Here is a 24,558-nt window from a genome sequence, read left to right as displayed (position 1 = left end):
CTGGGCAACCCAGCTATAACAGTAAGGTGTGTGTTCATCTCTAGTTGTTGGGCTGGACTGTTGTAAGGTCATTTATTTGATGAAACAAAATTGGGTCTATCTCTCAGAAGGCCTAGAGAAATAACAGAATCAGGACTGAATAAGGGAATGTTTCTCTAGCAAAATGGTAATATAAATTATATGGGGTTTACTAATTACACAGTTTCCACTAACAATAACATGATGATCTATAGAACTGAAATCCAGAGTATGAGCTAAGATATTACTCTTTTCTTATTTTCCATCTGAGTCAGTTACAACAAAACCTGTGTTCAAGAGACCAAGTTGTATACTTTTTGCTTCCCCATTTAATCCCATGTGGGTTTCCCCATCTAATCTGAAGATAAGCAGAAGATACTCCACATCAAAAGCCCTATAATGATGGTTCAAAGACAGATCCAACTCATAATGGATTTATAATGCAAATTATCTATGGTCAGTTTGAAAGGAAAATAAATATTTCCCATGGGCAGAACTGACATTCTTTAGCTGAAAGAGATTGAATCCAGAATATATGTGCAAGCACAGTGTCATATATGTCTCTCAAGTCACAGGTTTCAAGGTTCCAGTTCTAAAAGGGAGCACATCCAACAATGTGAGAATTAGACAGAAGCTCAGCCATGCCAAATCCCTGGCCACCACTTACTTTGTCCTGTGTGTGTTTTTCTAGTGAAGAGTGTGGCCTGTCTCATTGCTTTCAATGCAGTAAGTCATACCTCTTTTGTTTAAGTGCATCTAGACAGAAGTTTAATGGAACAAATTATGTCTTTAGTCAATCTTCCTCTGTCTGCACAGGAGGGATACCCTGAATCTGGTCATTATCTTACAAAATCAATCTAGTTTAAGGATTATCCTTCCTAGAAATGTCATATCTTCTCTTGGAAGTTTTGTTCAAACCATTAAGCTGCATGTGTATCATAGAAGAATCTGAACATGGGATCTGAGCTAAGACCTTAAGCAGTCTGAAAGGTCAGTGCCAATTTGGCATTGGCTGCCAAATATGATACCCAGGAAAACACAAGTCCTCTTTCAAAAGTAATAGACACACACACAAACACATACATACATATTTATGTATATAAATCTGTATAGCATATTTGCAGGCCTAAACTCCTTGTGAAGTTGTTTTTCAGTATAGCAAATTAGAAAAATATGCCCAGAATTAAAGGTTACTTAATCGGGTTGAAGCACCAACTTCAATTCCAGCAACTCCCTCCCACTATGTTACATCTGATAATGTACCCAAGTCCAAACATAAACTTAGTTCAAAAAGATGTTTGGTTCTCAAATGTAAAATGACACTTAGCTTACACAATTAGCCAGGTAATACATATCCTTCCAAGAGAAGCAATTTTTACCACAGAATTATCTGCATTTTACTAATCTCTGATTGTTAAGTTTTACTTGCTGAAACTTTTCCATATGGCTTTTTGAATACCACTGTCCTGTATTTAATTACCACAGAGGGATATTAATGAAGAGGTTTGAAATTTGTCCCAAGCCCTGTTCCACAGTTTGGACAGTTTGATGGAGATAGAGGCAGTGAGCTGAACACTGCTGTCAATAGAGGCTGTGCCATTTCACACATAAAAGCAGTGGCAAAAGAACAACAAACAGACATACAGAAATAAAACACTTAACTATTTTTGAATTGTCCATAAACTTCTAAGCCAGCATAATTTTAAAGTAGCACTGAGTGAAGTGAAACACTACTTTGCTGACTTAAAGGACAGTCAAACTGACTGACCTAAAGGAATTGGTGGAGTAGTTCTTGAAATCGATACCATTTTGATTAGGCTGGAAGACAGATACATGTCCAAAAATACAAAGTTTACTACCCAATTTTAAAGGCAAAACATGATATTGAGCAGAACCAAGGCAAGGGTGGGCAGCTTGAGTGCAGAGGATGCGAGGAAGTTAACGTGGGTGGGAAAGCATGTGTTACTGCCTGCATGAGGAAGTGGTACACCACAGTTACTTCATAAGTGCAAGGGATTTATGAACTAAATCTCCTAGGGACTGTTTTAAATAGACAAAGAATGACATGCAGCTCTGACAGGCTTTTGTTTGAGAAGGCTGGTTGCCTTCCAAAAACACTGGACTGTCACTTGTACTTTTACTAAATATGCCAATTTTTAACCTTAATGTTTTCGTATAATCAGTGGGGAGATGCACCATGTAGTAAATTGTTTTGTCTAAAGCATAAAATCGATGGCTTCCTCAGCCTTACCTGACAATGGAACACATATTCTGGTGTAGTTTTCTTGAATTTCATGTTCCACACCAAGGCTACCCCATCAGGCTCATGTGGAGCATCTTCATTATTGTTATAAGATGCAACCATCAATTCAGGGTACTAGAAAGGAAAAGAAAATGCAAATAAAATAACATGGATAATGAAAAGCCTACACAAAATCATATCAGACAGAAATAATCTACAGTAAATGTGCAATATCTGGTTTTAATTAAAATAAATGCTAGTTCAATCATATTATTCTGCTTCATTTTGGTTTTACATTTTACTCATCCCTAACATCCTTAAAGTCCCTGATACTTGCTCTCTATCAGTTATTCTAAAATATCACAAAGGCAATGTTATTTTCTGCAGGTAATTCTTAAGAAAAGACAACTAGCAAAATATTTATAAAGGGAATGAAAAGGAAGGAGGAAGAAAAATTTGAAAGCTTGAATAATTTTAAAATATTTGCTCAACATGTCTTCAGGGACAAACTGCTGTCTTAATTGACTGATAATAAAACACTATGACCATAGGGTTGACTAGCTTTTATTCTGAAATTCACTTTTTTTTTTCAGCATTCCTGAAAACTATTCTTTCTTATTTCATTATCCACTCTTATTCACTTATGCACAGAATCAACTTGAAAGCTCTTCTTGATGATTCAAATGGCAAACAAAACATTTTCTTCATAGAAGCGCAATTTTACAAGATGCTGAGGTCATCTTGTAAAGCACAGGGCGACCTTGAATTCCACTGACTCAGTAGGATTGATGCAATAAGCACTCTAAAAACAGAGCCACACTTTTTTGTATACCCATTATCCCCTGTTGTATAGAAGTAGATATGCAGCACCCATAATCATTTGCTTTGTTTATATATACCTATCTATATATACATAACATCATAAATGACAAATCAGAATTTCACACTGTCTTAATGACCTTGCATAATTTTAAAACACTGTAAGAAGTAATAATTTACCCACAAAACAACAATCACTTTCTGTCTACATAGTAACTCCCAGTTGTTCACTCTCACATGTTTGACACAAGGCACCTCTGGAAACCTCTGTCCTTCCCTCTGAGTATTTGCCTATTTAGAGGGGTAAGGCAGTGGAGATGATGGCATGTCCAGAGAAAAGCATGTGGCTTCTGCAGACCAACGAGTCAGCAGCTTAAGTTGTGGAAGACCTACACTCTCCTCTTGTAAATTAGAAATGCTTTCCCTCAAAATTTCTCAGTATCTGCAAATTATTGTCACTTTTTGTCTTTCCCAGGTTAATTCCTACCAAACCATCCACCACTTTACGGGAGAACAGTGCAGCTGGTAGGAAGCAGGACAAAGAAACTCTCATTTGGGAGTTGTGAATTTGGTCCAAAGGCACTTTAACAGTTAATAAAACCCCAAACCACCAGCCTTCCTATCGTTATTATTGGAGTCTGAACCTCTCTGCTCTCAAAATCCATTTGAAGGAAATAATGCACACAGCTGTAACTTCTGCCACCAGCAGCTGTTGCTTCCCACATTCTGTACACTTCCATGGATAATGTATCACAGAGCTGATGATTTTCCTACTCAAGCTCATTGCTCTGAGTGAGCCTGGACCCATGTGTGGAGGAATCAGCAATAACACATGGACACCACAGCCTGGCCCTTTCCCATTTTAGGGAAACTCTGACTGGATTGTACCTACATCCCTTCAGACCCTGGATGCTGGCACAGCTCGTAAGGACAATTTAACACCCAATTCACTTGCATGGAATTTAAAGGAAGCAGTAGACCAACCAGTCCCTCATCAAGACCCAAGGGGCACTTGAAGGTGAATTAATCCCACACCTGAGATGCCACCTCTCTGGACACAGTTGTGCCAGCCTTGCCCTCAACTGTTCTCATTCATCTCTTCTCTCTCACTCCTGCAACAGAGCTTACAACCACTTCTGAACAGCAAACTCAGCTTCTCCTTTGAACCTTTTCATCCCACACTGGCCCATGGCCAAGTAAACAGAGTGTGCAGCAGGCTCTTGACAGGGCATCACGCTGTGGTGAGCAGGTTGGGGACCGTTCACGTGAGTGCCTGAGCCTGCAGCCATGAAGGGGCAGAAACACGGGCAGGCAGAAGCAACAAGCCCTCTTGCCAGCAAGACTACAGCCAGCTAGTGTGTGTGGCCAGGCCCAAAGCACCAATTTTGAAGCACTCTGGGGCTGGTTCATGCTCCTGGGAAGTTTAGTGGGCATGGTTGGCAGTCTGGCTATAAACAGACACTAACTCAAATCCTGCTGGTCTATTGTCAGGTTTTGCAATCAGTTTATGTATCTGACTGGAAACACAGTTTAAAGTTTAAGCAGATGCTGGGGTCATACCTAGATGGGTAACACCATTATGAGGCTTTTTGACTCTTAAAAAAACAGAGCTGAATGCAGTACCCTAAATCCTCTCTGGCACTGCACACTCCAAAGCCCCACTCAAGCTACTTCCATTTACACAGTTTCAGTCCTCACCGGGTGCCCAGATGTCCTGCAAATGAAAGCAACATAGAAATGGTGATGTGCAAAACCTCCTTCAAGGCTGCTGTCTGAGGGTCCAGAAAGACATATCACTATCCCTAGGATGATGATTTTCTTGGCTTTAGGTGATCTAAGTTAGCTCCCATGGACAGAGTAAGGTGCTATCATTCTTCATGTTTACTCTCAATCAATTGGGCCCTTTCCCTAAGATCCTTAAGCACCTCAGCCATTTTCCTGTTGTTCTGTGAAAGAATCAAGGGGCTAGAGGGTTAACTTGAATGGTATGAATGATCCCACATGTTTGAGACTGTATTCTACATGTGACTGGGAACTGAGTAACTTGTTTAATCAATGCATCAATGTCCTTTGTTTGATTAAGCTTCTATTTGCCTCCAGGCTGTTTCGCAGCAGCAGTTTTATCGCAGAAAATTGAGCAATGTGTTCTGCAGTTCCCATGATTATTCAAGTTATTCTTTGGCACAGTGGACACTGCCATGTCCTGGAGCATGTGTGAGCTGCAGAGCTAGTGGTTAGGTGAAATACCTCTGTCTGGCTCCAGCTCTTGTCTCGTGGATACAACTCAAAGCAGGAAGGAGAGGAGGCAACTCTGTACTCCCAAGCTACTGTAGGGCAGCCTGCAGAAGCCCCCCACATGGAGAAGCCCCTGCTGGGGTGCCAGGGAGCTGAGCATGAGGAGTTAACAAAGAGGAAGGCAGGAGGGGCCACCCTGGAACAAAGAGGTGGGAAGCAGAACATGCCTTCAAGCCCCAGGGGCTGAACAATTACATTTGGCAGTGCTCTTCTGAGGCGGCTTTTTTTCTTGCTGCCCTGGGAATACAGTAAGAGCTGCCTGTTAGGAAAATATCAGATAAGAATTCCATGTAATTTCCAGCCCCTGAACAAGTGAACAACCTAAGATAAGTGTTTCCTCAGGCTTATATTTGATTTCTGTGGAAATCCATATGTGCTTAAAGGCCACCCACATCACAATAGCACATACCTGTTGCTAGGCTGATATTTTGTATAAAAGCAAAGGTATAAATCCTTCATTTCACACGTGGAGTGCAAGCTGGCTATTACAAGAAGCTTCTCTGCAACTGGCTGTTGTGCACCACCCAGATGTGCTCAGCCTAGCAGCTGGGCTCACTGGGACCCGCTGATTCTTCTCCTTTCTGCAGCCTCCTGTGCAGGCAGCTGCCACCTTGCCTGGGAAGTGCCCAGAGGGATGGAAGCAGCTCTGTGGCCATTTCAAGGGAAAAGAGAGAAGCATGGATGGAAGTCCCCGTGCTTCTTATCCCGTGGCATGCCTGAGGCTGGGTTTGTGCTTGCATTTGTGAACTCAATGTGCTCTTGGAGAAGTTTTGTTAAATGTGTATGGTGGATTTAGGAGCAGAGTCTCCTTGGTTCTCTCCCCAAGGAAACCACATGCTTTGCTCCAGGCCAGAACCTAGGAACAGGCTAACAATGATGAAACAGGACAAGGGGAGCTGGAGTAAAACTGGAACCAATTTCATTTAACAGGACCTGTGATGATGTCTGATAATCCCAGCTCTCCAAACAGAGTAACTAATTAAACTGGTTTCTGCACTTTGCTAATGTGATTGCATTGGTTTTGGAGAGCTTAAGCAAGTCTATCATCATTTTTATTTTCGAATGACAATGCTTTGCATGCAGAGAAACTGGGTACATTCCAGGCATGCTGCCTTAGCATGACCCAGAGCAGCTGCAGCCTCCTCTTCCATCACTTGAAGAGAGGATCCAGCAGTTTTTGAAAGATCTATTTTCAATCTTTTTAAATTGTTCAGATACTTTCAAATTTTAAATTTTGGTATATTAGAAAAATTAATTTTATTTCTCACCATTTTTAAAGATTTCATGTAATATGTATACATCTACTATGTATACATATTATATTTAGTAAATTAATTTTAGTTAGTTTAATTTTAAACCTTTTGTCCTAAAAAAAATTTCCATTTTTGGCTGAAGCAGTGTAAGGGGGAGGAAAAGTAAAGACTTAATCTTGGTAGGTTTGTTAACTTAGGGTTTTAACACAACATCCTGATTTTGAAGACCAAGTAACATATACAAAAAAACCAAAAAAAAAGGACAGCTTCTATATCATCCACCACCCTTCTTCACAGAGAAAAGTGCTTTCACTCATACAAGGCCTTGCTGTTCTCTCAAAAATAACATCCTGCTCTGCTCTGCATAAAGAAGAGCAAAGAGAGGCTGCCCATAAGTTTTATAGGGAGAAGTGGAAGTGATATGGAAACTCATCTCCCAGCTCCACATCTTACCTGAAGAGACCAATCCATGCAGGTGACAACACGATGCTTTGACCAGTGCTCATCATAGAACTGCCGGTTAAAGGAGAGGTTGGCTCCTGCTTGAACATCTCTGTGTGAATTCAAACAAAGTGACAGATTTTCAGGTATCAGGATTCAAATGCTGTGAAAAGCAGTGCAAAAGTTTTGGACTGCTTCTTAGATCTCTGCTCAGCCTGGGGGAGTCTGCCACCTTGATTTAATTGCTCCCACTGACTGTCTGGCTGAAAATGATGCAACAAGGAACAAATTTTAGGTCTGTTTCACAAAACCACATTTTTAAACTTCTCACTGCCTGCCTGACTCTTCTGGGTCACCCTGGGCCGTCTCTGCCCTCTTTTTCTCCCAGGATGAACCTGGCCCTGGCATTCAGCTCCCACTTTTATGAACCTTCACCTCCAAGCTATAACCAAACCTCTCTTACTTTTGACTCCTAAAATGTTAAAGGTACAGCACCATCTCCCAGAGATGGAGACAGCAGATGCTCTGTGACACTGTGAGGACAGGCTGAAGCTCAGTGCTGGTCCAACAGTGCCACACTGATGCACACAGCTGGTCCATACGGATGCTGTTCTGGGTTAGCCTCCAGTAACTCCCATGCAATACAGCTACTGATTTGCCATGAGGCTTCAGCAGATACGCAGCTGCTGCAACCTAAATATTTCTTCTTCAACTAACAAGTTTTACTGCTTTGCTCCCATATCAAATGCTGAAAACAAAACTTGTCACTTCTCGTCTTAGCTGTTAAGATTGCAAACGCTTTGGGAGATCATTTTCATCCCCACGATGCATGGTAAAATGGGATCCATTACAGACCTGAGGCAGTAGTAGAATATAAACAACACTAGTTTGAATTTGTGAAAATATCATAAGCACACACACGTACACAGCTGGAATGTACACATTTACATGTACATGTGTATTTACGTCTTTCAGTTATTTTCCCAGAATTTTGAATTTCATCCCAAAAATGAAACAAAAAATTAAACCAGCTAAGTAATACATCAAATTAAAAAACCTGCCAAAACCCAGATCAGTAAATCATAAAGCTATTTTAAAATATCATTTCAGATGACAAAGTGACCCAGGCCTTCACTGAGAGATTTTAGGCTTTTCTTAACAATAAAAATATTAATTTTTTAAATTAAGGCTTCCTGTTATTAGAATTGTCTTTATAAAACTTATTTTACAGGAGCAAAAAAAAAAACCCAAACTGACCCATCTTTCTCTTCTACATCTCTGCCACTATAGTCAAAGAAGATGTCAGAATCTTCAGCCAAAGCTCGCTCAATTACACGTATTGTGCGGTCAAAAAATATCAGGAATTCTTCTGAATGGAGAACTTGTTGCTTTTCTTCTTCTGTCAGTTCTCTAGGAGGAGCTTGGAAAATGAAAAGATGTAGTTAGGAGTATGACATTTCACCCCTTCCCCAATGAATCAACATCTTCAGTGGGTTTCCTTTGACATGAAAGCTTGCTGTAGCCATGTCAGGAGAAAAATCAAAGCTTTACTCTTAAAATCATGACTAAGAAGTTTTTAATATGTCTAAACATACTCCTGTATATTACCAGAATGTAGCCTTTACATAGAAGAGATCCTGTATCTTATGTATTTATTATTCTGAAATGGAAAATACTTAAACCCCCCAAATTAAATAAACTCAGCGTTCCTATTTCAGGAAATGGCCGTGACTGACGTTTAGGCAATACCTAAGTGGAAAAAGCAGAACACTTATGTAACAGAGGACCTGTCAGAGGAGCTGAAGATAAAATAATCTTCTTAACTTATACCACAGTTCTTTATATTAAAAGGTCTCACATAATCTCTCCCTTCAATTCTTCCAATTTCTACTTGGTGTCACTGATAAATTCTGTCTTTGCTTCAGAACTTCTACAAAGTAATGAAGTGAATAACCAAAGATATTCTCTGAGGGAGCAAAATTGCAAGCAACCAGCCAAACAGCAGTTTATTTGAGGCAGTGTTATTCCCTGCAGAGGAATACTAAGATCCAGAGCAACAAATGTCATCAAGCCATGGGCAAAGCTGCCCTGGGAGGGGTAGGGGCTATCTTGGGCAGCAGTAAGAATAGTATGTCTCCCCCAAGATGAAGCTGCTTCTTTGCGTGTATACAGAGTTGCTAAACCTTTACTTCCAATATTTACAGTTTGGCCCTTCATTTGAAAAATACTGTCTTTAAAGGACACACCAGTGCAACATCTCCATCAGTTTAATGACTTGTTGGTAAATTATAACTCAAATGTGAGCATCAGAGGAAATGAAAGTTGGGATGCTGCTGTTACTACAGTAAAAAATTCTGTTCTCAATTGCACTATCAGGGTCATATTGATATTCTGTGAATATTGTATATTGATTATGTATTTTCCTACAAGTGCTTTTGAATCATCATTATAGTTCTATTTCAGAATTGCTTCTACTTCAAGAAATGACAGTATCTTTACAGTTACCCCAAACCAACCTTGCAACTAGCCTAAATTCCCAGCATAAAAAGCTCTGTTGGCAGAGAATTTTGTTCCAAATTTATAATTAGGAGCACAAACAACATATCATAAACAGATTTACTGCAAAACTACAGAGACTCCTACATAAGAGTTTAACAGGAGATCAAAGGCCTCCTGCATTTAGCTTTAGACTACAGATTTGAGGTGTTTACCTGTGAAAATGACCTTGCAGTCTCTGTAGGCCATATTGGGTTAAAAACTGGCAGCCAAAAAAGGGAATTGAGAGAACACCCACCATACAGCAAAGTTTAACTCCCAGCCCTGTCATACATATCTCAGTGTTTAATTAAACAATGAGTGACACACTTTCAAGCTACAGCTCAAAATGATTTTTCAGTTTCTGTGCCATGCCACACAGCTTCTTTCAGTGATCAGGCAGATGTTGCCCTTGCTCTCCAACTGATTTTCCTGTGTTTCATTGGATTCATGTCCAACTGGATGGGGCACGATGCCATCCCCCAGCCCTCAGGGCAGGAACGGGTGGAAGGGCACAGCAGCAGGCAGGAGGAGTGACATGGTTATCTCTCCTGCAGTACCCCCTGTTTTCAGCACCCCTGCTCTCAGAGGTGCTGTGGCTGGGAGGGGCTGCTTTCACCATGATTTGCCTCAAGTGATCAAAGCGTTAGCTCTGAAAGACAAAATCCCTGCACTACACCTGAGCTAAACAGAGGGCAGGAAAAATGCAAAAGATGGAGCAGCAATTTGGCCCTCAGGAGACAGAGCAGCTAGAAAGTTACAAACTTTAGCCTTTGATGATCTCCCATGGCCTTGGCCCTATGTCTCCTACCAGCAGGTTAGTGGTCCCTGTGGAGCTCCACACATCCAGAGAAAATTTGCATCCCCTCATATGGTCCCCCTGCATAGCAGAGTGACAATTACCAAGGCAGGAGCACAATTTGCCCCTGAGTGCTCTACACAGAAGCAATGCATGTGAAAGAAAAGACTAGCAAGAAGAACAGCCTGACCTATTGCAGCATCCACTGCTGAACAGTAATTGGCACTGAGGGAACTCATCTGGCAAGGAAGCCTGTAATGAGGCAATATCCCATCGTCACCACTAAAGCATTGCTTTCCCAGAATCAAAGACAACAAGCATGACAATGCAGCAAAATGGCATAAAGAGGGGGAACACAACTGCAAAGGCAACTGGAAAACTCGTGTTAAACTGCTGCAAATGGTAAAAATTATTTGCTAAATCAAATCCTCTCTACAGCTTGGAAATATAAATTTATTACTCGGCCATTTGCTGGCTATAACTGCAAAGAAAATACAACCCAAAATCAATAGAAAAGGAAAAGGCAAAAAATAAACAACTTGGGAGCTGTGGAGTGCTCACAGCAGTGGAGAAACAGATGATTGTAGTTCTACCTCAGCAAAATCTCCCTTGCAGTTAGCAATGATCTGTGGGAGGCCAGCAGTCTATTAAACCATCAGGAACACCTTGGCTAAAGTTTTTAGGGCATAAATCAGCTTACCTCATTCATCTGACTGACACACCAGATGCCCCCTGGCAATATTAAGCTTCATATTTTAGCCTTATTTTCTTCTTTCATTCGGCTGCCTCTGAAGTTTTATTTGAGGCAATCTCTTCTCACAAGAATGTTATCATTATTTTTTCCAGTGTAAAACATTGCTATAACTACTGTAAATACATGAAGTATAAGCAAAAAACCCAAACAGACAGGCTTGTTCTTTCAAATATGGAGGTTTTCTAACCATTTATCTTTCAGAGACATTCCCATTTTCTCCTTGTTCCTTCTCCCTGTCTGTCCATTACCTCAAATAAAATAAAAAGAAGCTATGTAATTTTCTGCAATTTTTCTTCCGATCTGGGAGCCTATAGTGACTTTGATCTCAGCTTTCAAGAAACACAGGCTCTCTTTAAGGAAAACTGAGAAACATAAGTAGTTGATCAAAGTGTGTTTTGTTTTGTTTTGTCACAGAGACCTATGTGATGTGACAATATCTCCAGAAATTCCCTGTAGGAATACAGCATTTGTCTTCATGCTCTCCCTGGCATGAAACCCAAACCAACCACATCTAACCTTCTGTGCTGAACAAAGCCCAGTGCAGCGTGTATGTTACTGCTAAAAGCTACGTGCTTATTGCTTGGAGTGCCATGAAAACTCCTGCAAAGAAAGCTCCACAGTCTGCTTTTGCTTCGATACCACGGCTTCCTAGAGAGCTGCTGTGCCTGTGCTGTGACCCCACCTGAAGGAGGTGCACCCATCTGTGGCCCTGCCCAGCTCATGCAGGAGGATCTGGGGTGCAGCCACCCAGTCCTGCCTGGCAGGAGCTCCGGGTGTCCCGTCTGTCCCTGAACCCCCGGAGACATGGATGGGACCCCACAGCAGCAGCAGCCTGCTCTGCAAGGGGCTGGGCTGGGGTGTCACCCACAGCTGCCAAAGAGGCCCTGTGTCCATGCTAATGTGCAATACTGTACAAAACAAAATGGAATTTACATTTAAAATTAAATTACCGTGCAGAGTAATATATGCACAGAGGGCACCACAGGGAAAGAAATTGTGAGGTGTATCTGTAATGAAAAATATATATACTTGTGCTTGAACAGGAAGGTCTAGAATACGAAACAATAGTTGAACATGATGTGAAAACAACCAATTTACTCAAGACTTATTTACAAAAATAGGAATATTTTATCATTTCATGTGACTTAACATAATCCTCAAAAATACCATATTTCACATCGGGTTCTTTGTCCATAAATTTCTTTGGGCAAAACAGAAAAAACCAAAAAATTTATATTAAAACATCTTCTTGAATTTTAGGAACAAAGATAAAATTGCTGCAGACTTGTTCTTATTCAGCAGAAGCATGTTTGTAGTAAATACAACATAAATAGTTGGGATAACAGTTCAGGAACAAATTTAGAAATATTGAAGTAGCAGAATTTGAGTCTTCTCTCAAGGGAGTTAAAAAAACATTAAAAAAATAAAACAAAACAAAAAAACCTGTCCCACATTTAAATAAATACAACAAAGATTCTCCTGGAATCTCAGCAATTCTAAAAACCTGACAAGAGAAATGAAAATTAGGTCCATTAAAGGAAAAAGAAAAAAAAAAAACACAAAAACGAAAAGACCAAAAGGAGTAAGTGAATGAAAGAAAGGGCAGACTAATAAAAACAGTAAAGCAGGAAGCAGCCTTGTTATCAACCCAGAGATATAATGAGAGACAGAAGGAGATTATTAAAACCCCTTTAAGAGCTGTATTATTTCTTTCAGCATCTATTTAAATCCATGTAAACTTTGGATGTGCTGACAATGGAGGATGGCTGAAAGGCACAGGGTGAGAACTGCAAGGTGTGAAGTGGCTCTCAGCAGCTTTCAGTCCTTTTCTGCCTGTGATCCTGTGATCCTCCTGTTTTTCTTGTGCTTTGCACTTTCATGTCAGGCTTGACAAATGCCATATCTTGCTTTGCTGTGTCCCATACCATGGCGTGATATATGTCATGTCTTTGTTGTGCTGGCAAGCCCCTTCATGGCATAACCACTAAACATAAAAAGGAAGATTTCAAGCTTTATTTAGGGATTTTAAAATTCTGAAGTAGCAAGTTTCAGAGCCTTAGATTTGATACTGTGCCAGGCAGGGCTGTTCCCACTGCCTGTGCTTCTCCAGGGGCGGTGCTGGACACCATCCCTGAGCACGCCTGAGCTGGCTGTAAGGATGGGCTGGCACACCTGAGCTCACTGTGGTGCTGGTGGCAGTGAAACCGTGGCATTTCTGGCCATGACCAACCTCACCACAACCTGTCCTGCTTTCCCAGTACTGATGCCTGAGCTGTTGGGAGTGAAACCATCCCCACCAGCCCAGCCTGCTCTGTGGACACCTGAGCCCTATGCACAGAGCCAGGGCAAGAGCAGGGCACAGCAGGTCTTTGGAGCTGCAGATCCCAGCCTTTCCCATCACAGTCTTTTGTGCAAGTTTCTGTGGATATGCCCATGGCTTCCGATAAATGCAGATTGAGGCCTACTTTTAAGACCAAGCCCGTCCCGTTGTTCTTGTGGTTTCTACTGACACAAAGAGGAGCGTTAGGTGGAGCTCCAGAGCTCTCTGGTGGTGGAAAACCCCATCCCACTTGATGCCACCGTTTGGAACCAGTCTCTTGTTTATGTGTTCAGGAGAGGCTGGGAACAGGCAGAGCCCGTTCACCGTCAGGTGTCCCACACTTGTTCTTCCAAAAACCATGGGGAGAACAGAATAGGCACCAGAGACATGGGTGGCAACAGGCAGCCCCACAGAAGGAACACAAGGTGGTCCCAGGGCTTCAAACACTTCAAGTGGTCAAGTGTCAGTTCTTCATCTCCCACGCCACTTTGGGGGGCTCGAGCTGCTCCTCTGCCCTTCACGCCGCCATGGCAGTGAAGCTCTGCAAGAGGTGCCATGCCAGACAGTGATGCTGGGACATGTCCAGAACCAGGGTAGGACCCCTCAAACACCCCTGGCTGCTGAATAATCCCACCAAACCCCACAGAGCAGCTCTGGGGTGTGCGGGGGGAAGATGAGGAAATTAAGCATGCAATAAATGTCTGAAGAATTAAACTGAACTACCTATAAACCACATTAAAAAAAATCCCATTTCCTCTTAAAATACCATTATAAAAATAGAGCACTCTTGTCCTGTTGGCTTGGAGAAAGGGAGACTGAACAGACTACATCCAAACTTTATTTTTTATCCTGACCGGTTTTTGAGTTATATTCATGAAAAAATTCTCTGCCTTTCCCTACTTGCACTTCTCTCTCCCATGGATTTTTTTCTTAACACTCCTATAACTCAAAAAAGGCCATGCTGATTTTTTTTAATCTGTTAAAAAATGTGCTCCCTGAGCTGAAACCAAATTTCAGCCCAGAGCAAATTTTTACGGCTGGGTTATAAATCCCTGAAAAACAGGATTCATAATGGAAGTGCTGACACAGCCTTAACTACTATATAGCAGTGTGAATGGCGCCACTATAATGTCTATTAGAGATTCTTTAAAAAGTTTGCAAAATATTGTCTTGCCTTGCAGAGAAAAAGAAGCCAGAGTACTTAATGCCAACATAAACATGCTTTTAACCCATTATGTGCTAATTTGCAGAAAAGCTATTAATTCTGAGTAGGCACACAGAGTGCAGCACCGACAGGAAATGTTCTTCTAAACTCCTGTTTGACTTGTAACATGGTTTTAATCACTTCCATGAAACACAAACGATGGCTTCAAACTCTGAATGTTGCTCAGAACATGAGAAGGGTGATTACAAGAGAGAGGAAAATGGGATTTTGCAGGCAAAAGGGCTAAAGCCAAGTGGGAGAGAATGACACCAAACACTAAAAAATGGGCCTCCGTTCCTTGTCAGTTTGTGGACAATGGCTTCATCTGATTCACAGCAATTAATGCCTGTCAGCAGCACTCCACTATTTTATCTATCATAACACATACTACAGGTCAAGTTCACTTTCTATCAGGCAATGAGCATGTTTTCTTCTTCCTTGAACCCCGTCAGATGTAAGCACCTCACAAAGTCAGTTCTGCTGAAATGAGCTGTGCCTTGCATTTGCAGCCGGCCATTGGTGTGCCTGAGACCAGTGCTAAAGCAGCCCAGATGATCTACTGCTCCTGGGGGTCTGCTGGGCAGGGAAGGGGAGCACTGTCCTCTGACTAAAGCACTGCAAAGAAATAAAAGTTGTTGGCAGTGGTGGCTGGCAAGCAAAGTACATAAAAGGCTAACTTGAAGGCCCAGTAAAAAAGTAAAATAAATCAGTTCAGTGTTCTATTTTAATTTTTTTCTTCTTGCAGGAATTTGTGCTTTCTCCCCATGTGTAAGCATTAGCATCAATATTCTTTGGGAATAAATGGGTGTGGGCTAAGCTCTAAGTTGAATCCTACAGGGACATTCAGCAACCCAGGAGAGTGCTTGTGCATGGTGTGCATTAGTAGAGGTTTTTATGGTTTTCTGTTGCAATCAACAGAAAGGGACACTGTGTTAGGTCCAGTGACTGCAAAAGCCCATATGCAAGTTGACCTCACAGTTTTGAAAAGAAGAGTAATTTCCATGAAGAATGAAGTTTTTCTGTGTTGCCACATTTCTTGCTCATGTCCTCAGTGCTGCCTTTGCAGACTTGCCCGACTCCTGTTCCTGCTATCTGCACTGGTCCCCTCTGCCCATGGCACCCGTGATTTGGGCCAGTGGAAGAAGCAGAATGATGAGGAGCAGGAGGATTTTTATCTCTCCACATTTCCACAAGGACCTAAACAAGCAATGAACACTACAGGATTTATGGCATCAGTGATTTCTGTGATGCTCTAAAGAGGGAAGAAAAACCAATTTATAATCAAAATAATACAGCTGGTACTTCAGTGGGTGAGGATAGTAAATGTGGGCACTAGTGTACCAGATTATCTTATCTTACTGATGAAAAGATACCGGTCTCCCTGGATGAGAAATAAGCATTGGCTGCTGTATTCCCAGTTGAAGATTTCATGGGCTTCCATGTAAAATGGCTCCATATTTTTCCCCTAGTGAGATTATCTTGGGAAAAACCAAGCTCACAGAATTATCCTGGTAATGATCACCACGGCAAGAAAAACTTGGACCCTACCCGAAGAAGTAAACTACCTTTCAAGAGGCTAAACAGAATTTTGAGCAGTCCTGGCAATACAAAAGTAAGAAATGCTGGAGAAGAAACCCATTTCCTTCTACCCTACAGCTGCTGCTATTTCAGTTCTTTTTCCCTACTCAACACAGGAGTGACCATTGACCATGGAAGGCATTGACACACCAGCATAGCCAATACCCTAGTACATTTCTAGATGAGGAAGACCAAATTTCACACCATTCTTCTAGTTTGAAAGGTAAGACAGGTCCAAGGAAAGGAGAAGAGGCACCAAGCATATCTACCACATCAGTGCTGACATGCATGACTTAAACAAGTGTCCCTTGTCTGCACCAGAAGCAAGTAGTAATCTGAATTTTTGTCTCTTGTAACGGTGCAGAGCACCTCAATACAGAGTAATGGACAGAAGGGCTGGTCTGGCTTCAGAGGGGTTTTTTAAGTTCCTTGAGGCAGTTCCCACAAAATGTTTTGATTTTGACAGGAGACATTTTTCAAGTGAAATCATTTTCTGTTGGAAGATTCCTGACTACCACTAGGTTTAGCTTTGTTCCTCTCTAGCAGGCAGGCAGTTATGGGCTCCAAGTGTCTCTGAAGACCAAGAAACTTTATAGAGCTTCTGGAATGCCTGGCATTCCCATTTTAAATCTTTCACATAAGCAGAGCACTTGAGCCAGAGGACAAATTAGTACCAGTACTGGGATCCAAGAATCCCTACTTCATTTTCAAATTATAAGGACATGCAGGACATTCTGCTAAACAGCTCAAGCCTCATGCCTTTCACAATCTTCTCAGGCCTACCAGCTGGGTCTCTGGGATACAATTTTCTGCTTTCATGCTACTCATATGGTTTTGAATCATTAAAACTGGTGACTGTTTCAATTTCAGTGTTCTCAATAGTGAAAACTACTTATGAGAGTAGCTACTGGCAGAATCTTATCCTTTAAACATCAAAAATCATCCTTTTAATTTTAAAGTACCTTCTTTCACTTCCTGCTTCTGGTCTTGATTTTCTGTCTCTAAGTCATCCTGTGTTTTTGGCTCCACCATCTCTTCATCATCTTCATCCTCTAAAAAAAAGAAAAAAAGGAAGAAAAAGATTTGTTAGATTCTCCTCCTTAAGGGGCCTGGAAATTGTCTGACTTTTTTACAATTATAAAATGGTAAGGCAAAGTGCCCAATACATTTATGCTCAGAGTGACACTCTTAGACATTTCCCCCCTGACTGCAAGATAATCTGCTCGCACAGGGCACCTGCCACTTCTGCTCCCCATAACTTCCCCTCTCAGATGTCAACTGAATATCTCCTTGACCTCGGATATGACTCCTTGGATGGCATGAGGACAGATACAAATACCTTTCAGCCTGGCAGCTATTCCACAGCTGGGACACCTGCTATCCACATACCTCATTTCCAATTCAATTCTCACCAGATTAATTTGTCTTTTGACCTACAGGAATAGGTTAAACAGAAAACTGACCTCAGGTCAGATGCCACTAGCAAGGAAACAAGCATGGCACAGTTCTGAAAAGTCATCACCATCAGCTGGGGGAATATAGCAACCAAAAGTGGCATTTGGAGCTTAGGAACCATTCTTGCATTAATACAAATTTAATGAACACTAAAATTTGACACATGTCAGTTACTACTGCCAGATGTTTTAATGGCCTTTCCTGACCTATGCAAATGCATCTCTCCCTCCCCCTCTCTCCCCACACTCACATGTTCTCATTTTATTCAGGAGGGCAAACCATTCATTCCTTGATGTTTCTCTGAGTTACAAGAGTTCTGATTGTCCAGACCAGAACATAATACAAGCAGAGCTGAAAAGACAGTGATGCACCAAAATGCCTCAGAGTCTACCTAGCCCTCATTACTTGTTACCAGCTTGTTACAGCAATGTGATCCATTTTTCCTGTGCCCAGGGCTGGCACCCAACCCACTCACATTCTTGAGAGGATAAAGACACACAGCTTTCTAGATTTTGTGAACTATGAGGAATGAAAATAGAGCTGTTCCTAAAAGTATTTAACAATTAGGATGAGTAAATCCACAGGCTATGGAGGAATTATTTTGTAGTTATTTTGGAGCTTGACATACCACCAAGGCATAGCAAGCATCACTGGTGCCCCGTATTGGTCCAGGGCACAAGAGACCACATGTTGTCCAGGCCCTGGGGCATTCAGCCATCAGGAGAACACTGCAGTTCCTCTGGGGCTTTCTGAACAACCTCCTGTCACCATACAGTTCCTCATGTCATGGTGTTTCTCCAGGCACACTTCCTGCTCTAACCTGCCATGTTAATGGGGAAAACATATCATCCTTCTCCAGCTGGCTGGTTACTGGCACCTTCTGCTGTGAAGGCTGGCTGTAATGAGTCCTGGCTTCTTGTGAGATGCTGGTGCTGACAGGTTGCATTCAAGCAACAGGAACATGCAGCTGTATTTTGTTTTCAATAACGTAATAGGCACCATACTACTCCCACCACACTGCCTACACTGGGACTTCTCCCAGAAGCCCAGAGGGGACACGTTGCTGGCTGCCATATGGGCCATTAACTCAAGAGTTGGACTCAATGATCTTTGTGGGTCCCTTCCAGACTCAGAATATTCTGTGACTCTGTGATTCTGCAGTCTCTTGGCTAGAGATCATGTCTCAGGCACATGCTGTAAGGAGGCGTCTCAGCATGGAGAGATGTGCTTTTCCCTGTTGGTAAAATGAGGAAATCTTGGCATAAAATCTGCCATCACTCCCCTTACTGCTAGTGACTGCAGTGGGGAAAAAGGAAAAACTCATCTCCCCAGCCACCAGGGAGGAGGGATAACTATGTGCTTCCCAAGCTGGAAAGGGAGGAGGAATCCAGCATGGATAAAGAGGCATTTCCAGAATTTAAAGCACTACTAATGAATGCCATTCCCTTATCAGGGATTTGTCAGACCACGGAACCTGAGGTGGAAAAAAAGGTAGGGTACTCACAACGCCTCCCTTTGGTGCCTACTCTTCCCCAGATACCCTACACAGAAGGACTAAGGACGAACTTTTAGAGAGCAAGCCAGGGTGGTTCAGTTTGGCAGGGTAAATACATTGCTCTGTCTGCTGGCTGAAAGACAGATAACATCCAGCACAGTCAGCAGAGAGCTGGTGAGAAGAGCTCTCCTGCTCTACACGCACAGGAGGGGTAAAAAAGGTCCTTGTGCCATTGGTGTGTGGTGCTAGGGGAGATGGGGATGCATGGAAGAAAAGCACTCCCAGCTTCAAAGAACAGGAGAGAAGTGTGAGTGCCTGGTGCAGCAGGGAGTGAATACTCTGCCAACCTCAAGAACCATGCACACACAGATAGGATCACAATGCTGTACAGATATATACACACAGACAGAATTATGGTAGATACTAATAAAACCAGCTCCTACAAAAGTTTTGTGAGTCTTGCATTAAAGGTTTTCATTCCCTAAAGCACCAACTTTTGGAACTAGCTGTTTAAATATAGATTTTTGCTTCCATTTTTATCCTGTTTCTAACCTGATAGATTGTGCAGGGAAGTTTCAGAAGATGAAGGGTTTGAGAAAATTTTCAGGCAGCAAACAAAAACTACACCAATATTCAACTGAAATATTTGGGATTTTAAAAGCTTTTTGCAATGCTTTTTAATGCTTCGCTTGCAATTTGGTAATGGATAGGGATCATGTAGCAAATTTAGAACTTGAGATTTAGTATCAGGTTTTCAGGTTGAAGTGAAGCACAGTTATCCCTGTTTCTAGAAGTCCTTGATCCCTCTGATTTTGGGCATCAAATATTTGTTTGTCTATAGTCCTTTCCTGCTTCTAGTGCAGTGTAGGGATAAATGGAAGCAAGTAAAGGTTATTAAAACATCATGCCTTTTTCCAAGGGTACAAACATCAAAATAGTTTTACTGAGAAAGCAGTGCAAGAGTTTTTAGAGATTAGACACAGTTTAGATGTCCTTATTTATTTACAGAGAAATGTATACACATACAAGAGAAACTCAGCTAAAAGAATGATAGGGTTGTGAGTCAAATGCTAAAATCTTAGCAAATGCCAGAATTTGGATTGTCTGGGCACGATTAGCTCCTTTCCCCTCCCCACATGTAGGCATGATGACATAATTCTGGAATTTCCTCCCTCTTGAGTGGTTGGCTTCATTTTCTGGGTGCTCAGCAAGAGACACCTGGGGCCTGAAATGCAGAAGTGCTGAAAGCTGAAGTCAGCTGGCACCGTGTTTTGAGTGGAGAAAGTCTTAGGGAAATTCTACACATGCAAAGGCTCCCACAGCTCCCTTTTCCAGCATTCACTGAAAGTTGTCATTCTGACATTTTTGTCCTTTCTCCCCCTATGCTTAAGTGCTTATGCAAGATGGCAATAATATTGTAAAAAAAAAAAATAGAATTCTCACCCTGCATAGATGTTTTGCAGAGACATGTTCATCAGGATTTGTGGCATATTATGATGCTGTTGAGGAAGCAACAGCAAAACTAAACCTTGAAAGTGGATTAATGTTTTTTCCGTGTTCAGTGTAATACTTTGATCATGTGCACTAATATGAGATCTGAGGCCAGAGCACTCAGCAGAAGAAGATAAAAAGCAGAAATGTTAAAAAACTGTTCCCTTATTGACTGGCTGAAGCAAGAATCTGTTAAGGAAAAAAGCCCCCAAATGTTATAATGCAATTAAAATTGTATCATCCTACATATTGACGAGGGCTAATCAAGAATGCCCAAGAAATCTGCATTCTGGACTACCTAATGTTGCTTGGCTTTGCAACCTAAATGTTTATATGACATTATATATATATACATATATATATATAGATATATAGCATACTATTTAATACCAATGTATGTATCCTCACACATGTACATAGTACATACATTTGTTTTTATTATACATTTGTACATTTGACTGCACATACATATACATTAAGAATAATGGGAAATGCTTCAGCATTCATTTTCCTGTGTTTTATTTAAAGGTGGCAAAGATATCAGTTACTGTACATTTACTGGAGAATCTGTGAACATCTACATGGTTATTCATTTCCACATGTGCCCACACAGATTGCAATAATTTTCCAGATGAAGAAACTTGTGTATTTCCTGAACATACATAGCCTTTCCCTTTTCAGAGCATATCTAATATTAGGAAGCTTAGAGAAACAACTTTCTAGCTGCTCATATCACAGTAGTAGGAGTCTTTTGGTCATATTTGGCAAACAGAGATGCTACCAGCACCAGCAGTAGTGTTGCACCCTGCTCAGAAGAGAACAGGGTGTAACACTATCAGAACTCAAATGTCTATTAAAGGAACCACATGAAAAAGAGCTAGTAATGAAGAAGTGTATAACTCCCATGCAACACTTCTCCTTTGTAGATATAAAAGGACTTTGCAAGGAGGCCAGTTTTGGTATGTCTATTTACCACACAGAAGCTGACAGACAGACCCACTCACTGCACATCACGCAGCTTAGGGAACACAGAGTGGGCTTCAGAGTTTCAGCCTAGAGTCCTGCCCACTAAGGCCACCCTGCCTTCTATAAATAAACAAATCCTCAATGGAAATGATCATTAAATGCTTGGATAATGATGTTTGTCTGCTGAAGCTGGTGGAGCCATATGTGGGATTAATACAGACTGAGATAACTGGATCAAAAATGTTTTCTTCATAACTCAGACCTTGATGACTCTCCAGGATCTAGGAGGTGGCCAATCTGAACAGTGCTTAACAAAGTAAAAGTAGAGCAATTGTTTTCATTTTGGTCTCTTAGCTTGAACACTTCTGTTCCAGACCAGAAGTGGTCCTGTCTGTCTAAAAGCTTGTCTGTTTTTCCCAACTATAGAAGTTGCCCTAATAAGAGTATGACCTCTCCCTACAAAACTGGTTTTTTTTTCATCTGGGTGTAAATACTAATTTTCAAATGTTATCCAACTACTAACTCCAATGAGCCTGCTCTGTGCCTGGTCTTTGCCTTGGACACCACAACCACTTGCAATAGGTGGTACAGAGGAAAGCTCTGTGAATACATAGCCAGGTCCCCGGCAGCTGCAGAAGAAATGCCCAGATGTGCTGAATTGGATCAGATATTCACAGAGAGCACAGATGATCTCAGAAAATCAGACCCTGCATTTCTGCAGTGCTGGACTATTTAATACTTACTTGGACTTTCCAGGGCTTTTAAACCACTGTATTTATTTTTACAGCACATAAAAACATACCAGGCACATTCAAGACAAACTAGGATACTAGAATAAATAATTGCATCTGAGAGGACTACACATGACATTGGCTTAGGGTTTCAATTCTTGAGATGAATACTGCATTGCCTTTTTTGGATTGCCAGTTTTAGGAAGTCAGCACTGGTACTGCTCAAATAGATTACTAAACAGCTCATTTTTGGGGGGATTTATGTAGTCATGGTCTCTGATCTGCCAATATATTAAACAGCAGGCAGCATGTTGTGCATTCTTCTTCAGTGGAGGATTGACACCTCCTCAGACCTGTGCCTCTGAAGCTAAGAAGTTGCAGCTTCTGTGTATTCTTTTTAGAATTGACAGCTATACTGAATTAGACCGATAGCTCTGGTTTTAATTCTGGGTAGGTACAAACAATCCCTTTGTTAAAGACACAGCTTTAAAATCGCAATTTAATTAGCATCACAATTATATATTTTATTGACTGAGTTAGTGATATATGAGAAGCCAGTGGGTTGTTATACGGGGTTTTATATCATCAGCCATGGATATGACACTTTCAATAAAATCAAGTGTCTTCACAAAAAGCAGACTCCATATTTGCAACTATGAAATACCAGAAACCACTGTATAAGTTTTATATTTACAACTGTTTAAAATAACTCAGCTGCTACTGTTACAAAAGAACTACAAACTGAACAAGGACAAATGCATTGCATTCATATTGGCATAAGCCTGAACCAAACAAGTTGAATACTGTTGGCATTATCCTAAGTAGGAGTTAAAACACTGTCTTTCCTTTATGAATATGTTCTTTCCATTACTAGCAAAACATGCAACAAGCAAGAGAAGCCATATTTTTTCAAATAGGACTGCCTGACATTCCACATTTTTGAAAATCTGTGATTTGCAATCTGGCTGAATGACCTATTTTTCATATAATGTCATTTTTTGAAATTTGTCCAGTTTTTTACTTTCATCTTTTGACTGCCCTTTGAAGCAAGAAGATAATTAATTAATCAGTGGATCTTGTTTGCAGAGTGGGATGTGAGACTGGACGTACATTGGGCACATGTTAGTCATCCCAGATGGAAATATTCTTGCATTAGGCAGCTGCCTTCTAAAATGTATTTCATTTAGCCAAAGGAAGGAACACTACTCAGACCTCAATACTGAGCAAAAACCCTGCAGGTGAACAGAACTTGCCATAAGCTCCATGAAACAGGCAACAAATTTCAGATGAGAATTTCATGTGAGCTGGAGCTCGCAAGCATATTTGCACTCAAGAATCATATGCATGCAAGGTACTAGTGCTCATTATCCAGAAAAACACTTAAATGTGCATTGGGGGAACATATAAAAGCTCTGGCTCATCCCTGTGAAGTTCCCCATCCTTGTTACAGAACACTCCCAACACACCACCTTGTCCTTATGAACTAGCACAGCGAGTTGTGCTTTCCAATGGCCATCACATGAACAAAGAAAGAAAAAGAAAGGATTAGAACATTAGAAAAAGAAAGGATAGAACTGATGAATTAATTTCTGGAATTATCTTATGACCACAGCACCTATAAAACTTAAACAGAAGTATATTATGTTCTTCCTTAATTTTCCACATACATTATTTTAATCCTGAAAAAAATGATCAGTCTGTTACTTGACTGCAGTTCTGCATGAGCAAGAAAAAAATCACAGTGCTACAAGAATAGACTGCCTAGCATCCTCAAACTCCCTTGATTTTGTTATATTTTGTCATGTGTTGTTATCAAAGTGCAGTGGTGCTCTTATGCAAAAGAGAAGTTTGAAGATTGGTAAAATACAGGCTGTAGGAGTCATGTTACTTTTACCTGAGTCAAGCATATTGACTGAGTAACTTTAAAGAAAATATTGTTCTAAAATTTATGCACAAAATAATATAATGCTTGACACATTTACATTTTAATCCAGAAGGCTGCAGGGCAGTTCTCTGTGACATTATTTAGCCTAAAGTCTTCCACAGTAAATAGACTAGTAATGATACATCAGCTTTAAAAGTGCAAGACTAACAGAAAAATCCCATTTTTCTTGATTCTTGTAAAACTAAGTACATCTCCTATATCTCTGACACATCTAAGA

The 24,558-nt window shown here is 41.1% G+C and overlaps 1 protein-coding gene across 6 annotated transcripts in view; it reads right to left on the bottom strand.

The window, feature by feature from the left end:
* The window catches only part of DYNC1I1 (dynein cytoplasmic 1 intermediate chain 1), a 186,653-nt gene that overhangs the window by 67,212 nt on the left and 94,883 nt on the right, over positions 1 to 24,558 (bottom strand). For all 6 annotated transcript variants that reach the window (XM_064704345.1, XM_064704343.1, XM_064704341.1 and 3 more), the window contains exons 7-10: positions 17,221 to 17,310; positions 8,326 to 8,488; positions 7,081 to 7,180; positions 2,270 to 2,395 (exon numbers count right to left, since the gene is read on the bottom strand). In XM_064704345.1, coding sequence (XP_064560415.1) covers positions 2,270 to 2,395; positions 7,081 to 7,180; positions 8,326 to 8,488; positions 17,221 to 17,310 — 479 coding nt within the window. The remainder of the gene's footprint in view (positions 1 to 2,269; positions 2,396 to 7,080; positions 7,181 to 8,325; positions 8,489 to 17,220; positions 17,311 to 24,558) is intronic.

Source organism: Zonotrichia leucophrys, chromosome 2 (genome assembly GCF_028769735.1).
Source record: "Zonotrichia leucophrys gambelii isolate GWCS_2022_RI chromosome 2, RI_Zleu_2.0, whole genome shotgun sequence".
Classification (NCBI taxonomy): Eukaryota; Metazoa; Chordata; class Aves; order Passeriformes; family Passerellidae; genus Zonotrichia; species Zonotrichia leucophrys.
Note: the sequence above shows the minus strand (reverse complement) of the source record. Positions and strands in the feature narration are given on the sequence as shown.